The sequence below is a fragment of the Temnothorax curvispinosus genome, unplaced genomic scaffold (genome assembly GCF_003070985.1).
Source record: "Temnothorax curvispinosus isolate PA1 unplaced genomic scaffold, ASM307098v1 QBEX01001727.1, whole genome shotgun sequence".
In the NCBI taxonomy this organism is placed as follows: Eukaryota; Metazoa; Arthropoda; class Insecta; order Hymenoptera; family Formicidae; genus Temnothorax; species Temnothorax curvispinosus.
This window is the reverse complement of record NW_020211507.1, coordinates 916-6135: the sequence shown is the minus strand read 5'-3', so window position 1 is coordinate 6135 and position 5220 is coordinate 916. Positions and strand designations below refer to the sequence as shown.

The window sequence follows — 5220 nt, the reverse complement described above, 5'->3', positions numbered from 1 at the left end:
GACGACGTGGCGTGCGATAAGCAAGACACTGTGAGAGAGTATTTCTCAATGGGCAGGCACTCGAGCGTCGACTGCTTTTATCTCTGTCAGACGTATGCGGGAATACCGAAACATCTGATACGCGACAATGCGAATTTGTTGATTTTGTTCAAACAGGATGGCACTAATTTGAAACACGTGTACAACAATCACGTAAATACCGACATGTCGTACGATAAATTTTGTTCGTTGTGCCACGACTGTTGGCAATGCAAGTACGGATTCGTAGTGATAGACAAGGACAGCGCGCTTTTGAACGGCCGATACAGAAAAGGATTTAACGTGTTCGCGATACCGCAAAAGCGGTCAGTCGTCGCCGATACGTCGTCGAAGGTGAAACGTTAGCGTTACAGAGAGAGATCGACACTCTGCTTTGTTTTTTTTCCCCGCGATGGCTGCGATCGACGGGAGGGAGAATATTCGCGAGCGCGAGAAGATCGTGAAAGATATTGCGAAAATGAGTAATTCGATTCGCAAGAAACCTCGCGCTTTGAAGACCGGTAAGATTGAGAAAGACATTGAGTTGGACACGCACTTTAAACCTCTCATCGGGCCGCTTAAGAAGATCGTCGACAACTCGAGCTTGACCGCGGTGAAAAAAGAGGAGCCGACGGAGAGCGTCGCTGACGCGAAAATGAAACCGCTATCCGTTCAACAGCGCGGCCCAGCCCATTTTCTCGCTCCGTATTTCTACTACATCGCAAATTCGAAACGAATTGCGAAGCGTTGATACAAACATTAGCTTTCGCGACGTGAACATTTTTATTTTTTCATAACAGTGAGCAAGAAGAAATGACGCTTGACAATAATCGCTCGTGGGTACCGGACTATGAAAGTGATGAAAGTGATGACTTTCCATGCGTCGACTGTTTTTATCTCTGTCAGATGTACGCGAGACAAGGACAGCGCGCTTTCGAACGGCCGATACAGAAAAAGATTTAACATGTTCGCGATACCGTAAAAGCGGTCAGTCGTCGCCGATACGTCGTCGAAGGTGAAACAACGTTAGCGTTACAGAGAGAGATCGACACTCTGCTTTGTTTTTTTTCCCCGCGATGGCTGCGATCGACGGGAGCGAGAATATTCGCGAGCGTGAGAAGATCGTGAAAGATATTGCGAAAACGAGTAATTCGATTCGCAAGAAACTTTGCGCTTTGAAGACCGGTAAGATCAAGAAGGACATTGAGTTGGACACGCACTTTAAACCCCTCATCGGGCCGTTAAAAAAGATCGTCGACAACTCAAGCTTGACCGCGGTGAAAAAATAGGAGCCGACGGAAAGCGTCGCTGACACGAAAATCGAACCGCTATCCGTTCAACAGCTCGGGGAGGAGGAGGAGGATGCTACGCCGAAGAGAAAGAGGAAACGATTAGACTCCTGGTCGGATCTTTCATTGACACCGGGTAAATCTAATCAATCGAAACGATCAATAGTACTACCGATAACCTCTACACCGATAACCTCTACACCGACGCGAACCGTGCAACGTACAAGTCCCGAATTTCTTGAAACCGTGAATGTGTTCGAAACCACGGACGACTCGATCGGGACGATCGTTCATAATCGGTTGCAAACGTCGGAGGGTCGAAAATGGTTTATAGATTCGTTGGAAGATCACTTGGGTCCACTGAGTCGAATTTACATCGCAGAGGTTTTGGGCGCCATTTCAACAATAGACATAGTGTACGGCGTTTATCTCGGCAAGACTGAATTGATGCTTGGTAATAAACGTTTTGACGTGGACAAAGCGGATAACATTTATATCGACGGCGTACGATACGCCGGCACACCCGGTATTTACGAGTTGATCTTCAAGAAAATACCCAATGACAACATCTACACGGAAGACGATAAGCAAAAGTACAGGAGCATACTGTTGACAACGAGTGCTCATAAATACAAGCACGATCCTCACAAGCGAATAAAGGGCAACGTGGGATACAAGTATCAATATGTAATCACACCGTTGATGTTGATCGAATCCAAGAAGAAAAAATCCGAAAAGGAATTATTCGCGCTTCGCGCGATGACGCTGACCGACAATAAGATCGACTACGTGCACTGGGATGACCCCAACGAGCTGGTGGATCATCTGCGATTACTCGACGCTTCGCGTCAAGCTGGCAACAATGCCCACGACAACGAGATCACATCGATCATCGAGGAACTTTGCGAGGGTGAGCTTATTATAAATTAAACGGCGCGACAGCGATCCATTCAATCGGCGTCGAAATGCCGATCAATAAATTTGGATTGTTTGAGCACAACGAAGACGCGACGAATGCCATTTTGTTCCATCAGTGGAGCGGATTAGTGAGAAATTTCGTGCGCGACAATGCTCTGTGTCGCACCGCCACGGACTTTGACGCAAGGTCGCGAAAGATTCGTCGCGTAGCGCAACCTGAGACTGACAATGACGCGGTTAACAAACTATACGTGGATCAGTGCGTTAAACAGGTCGTTTGACAGATCAACGGAAAGAGTCAGACGAGAAGCTTACTGCGTTCGAGAAGGACGTGCGAGCGTTACAGGCTGCGGTGAACAAGCTTCGACGTGCGAATATCGTTGAATCAGACGCGACAACGAACAACAATGGACAAACGGTTCAGCAGAAACGACTATCGAAAGGCGACGAGTGAAGTGAGGCAACGGTTAATTAACGACGGCGACGAACAGCAACGAACAACTCGAGATGGTTGTCGGACGGCTGTCTAACGGTTCAAGAACGATTGTCGGACGGTTGTTGAACGGTTCAAAAACGGCTCAGAAACGATTACGCGCGGTTTAGAAACAGCTGCGAACTACGCGGAGACAGGAAAGGCTAAAAACGGCTAAAGAACGTCGACAACGACGAACGTCAACGAACGATTCACAAGGAACGATTCACGACAAGGAACGATTGTCGAACGGCTGTCGAACGATTCACGAATGGTTCAGAAGCGGTTATGAACTGTTCAGAAACTGCTACGAACGATGCACTAGAAGCAGAAACGGCGACAACGAAACATGAGACCGTTAAAATCGACCGATGTGGATAAAAATATCGAAAAGCGACGGTTGGCGGACGAATTGCACGCACCGGCGAGAAGAAATTTTCCCCGCAGACACGTCATAGTGCGAGGGTACGACGATCTATGGCAAGCTGATATCGTCGAGATGCGCCCGTACTCGCGTTTCAACGGAGGTTACCACTACATACTCACCGTCATCGATGTGTTGAGCAAGTACGCGTGGGCCGTGCCGCTCAAGAGTAAAGGTGGCAGCGAGACAGCTGACGCTATCGCTGAGATAATTTGAGATAGCGAGAGGTGCCCTAGTAATCTACAAACCGACATGGGGAAGGAATTTTACAACACCGACGTGCAACGTCTCGTGAGAAAACACGACATCAATTATTATTCCACGTACTCGGTGATGAAGGCATCGGTCGTCGAGCGATCCAATCGCACGTTAAAAAACAATATGTGGAAAATGTTTACGCTCAATGGAAATTACAAGTGGGTCGACGCCTTGCCGTGACTCGTGTCGGATTACAACGCGAGCAAGCATCGAACGATCGGCATGCGACCCGTCCACGTTACCCCCGCGATCGCCAAAAGACTCTTGACTACGGTGTACAGCGCGATAAAGATCGTGGGCCCGGCAAAGTTCAAAGCGGGCGACTCGGTACGCGTCAGCAAATATAAGACAATTTTCGAGAAGGGTTACACGCCGAATTGGCCAACCGAGGTGTTTAAGATCGTTAAAGTGCAGCGTACCAATCCCGTAACCTATCTACTCGAGAACTATCGTGGAAAATCCGTCGCTGGAGCGTTCTACGAATACGAGTTGCATCGCGCGACTTATCTTGACGTGTTTCTCGTGGAGAAAGTACCGGGCAGAAGGGGCGACGAGGTTTACGTGAAATAGCTGGGATTCGATGGATCACACAACTCTTGGATACACAAGAACAATGTTATTTAATTCGTGCAGATTGTATTTTTAAAACATATGAAAAAACTATGTAAAAAAACTATGTAAAAAAATATTAAATACAAAATATTTAATGTTTAAAATTATGTAAGACGTATGCAACATATAAAATGTTTGAAATAAATATACGATATCTTTATTAATGTCCTTTCTAATATAATACGTTATCTACTATTGTGAGTTTCGTGTTCATCGTGGTGCCATAAACACATTTTTTTCTTGAAGAAGGGGGCTGTTATTGCGTAGACGTATCTATTTCATACTATTTTTTTGCGACGCAGTACGTGAGACAAAGGAAGAAATGCAAAACAGATAAAAAAATGATCTTTCAAGATTCAGTTGGAGCGACAGAGAAAGCAAAGGGTATATAACGAGGGATGCATCAAGCCACAGTAATATGATTTGAGAGCTTAAACACCTCGGTGATACATTTGTGCATTGATTGAGATTTTTAAAATTTGTGTGCAGCAATCAAAACAGTTAAAATCTGTTTGCTGGGATCGAAACAGTTAACAATCTATGTGCAGCGAATCATCTGTGCGGCAATTCACCTGGTAAATGTGCAAATTATTATTATTTGAAATTATTGAAATGTGATGTGGCATACTTTTTGTGACACCATGTATTTATAACACCATACTTTTTTTGCCAAGGGTTTCCACAGTATGGCGGTGGTTGTGGAAGGTTTCGGGCTGAAGCTCACGCAAAAAGATCTTCACACTCTGGTCGGCTTAATTTGGCTCAACGACGAAGTTATTAATTTTTATATGAATTTGCTGATCGCCAGAGGTACATCTTCGAACAAGTATCCGAAAGTTCACGCGATGAACACGTTCTTTTACCCGAAACTTCTGTCGAGCGGTCACTCGTCTCTGAAGCGATGGACCAGGAAGGTGGACATATTTGCGCAGGATCTTATTATTATCCCTATACATCTGAACGTTCACTGGTGTATGTCAATAGTAGATTTCCGCGATAAAACGATTGTTTATTACGACAGTTTGAGCAATGATAATCCGCAATGTCTGGCTACGCTAAAACTATATTTACAAGATGAGAGTCTTGATAAAAAGAAACAATCTTATGATATGAGTGATTGGGAATTTCAATCCGCCAAGAACATTCCACAACAGATGAACGGTAGCGATTGTGGGGTATTCTTCTGTATGTTCGCCGAATATATCTGTGCAAATAAAAAAATTACATTT

At 45.2% G+C, this 5220-nt stretch overlaps 1 protein-coding gene across 1 annotated transcript; it reads left to right on the top strand.

The window, feature by feature from the left end:
• Positions 1-3601: 3601 nt before the first annotated feature.
• Positions 3602-3949, top strand: LOC112468011. The gene has a single exon (XM_025037004.1). The coding sequence runs from the start codon at positions 3602-3604 to the stop codon at positions 3947-3949; it is 348 nt and encodes a 115-aa protein (XP_024892772.1).
• The last annotated feature ends 1271 nt before the right edge of the window (positions 3950-5220 follow it).

What these genes read in the sequence shown, in the direction of transcription:
- LOC112468011 (XM_025037004.1), top strand. Translation starts at nt 3,602, where the DNA reads ATGCGACCCGTCCACGTTACCCCCGCGATCGCCAAAAGACTCTTGACT.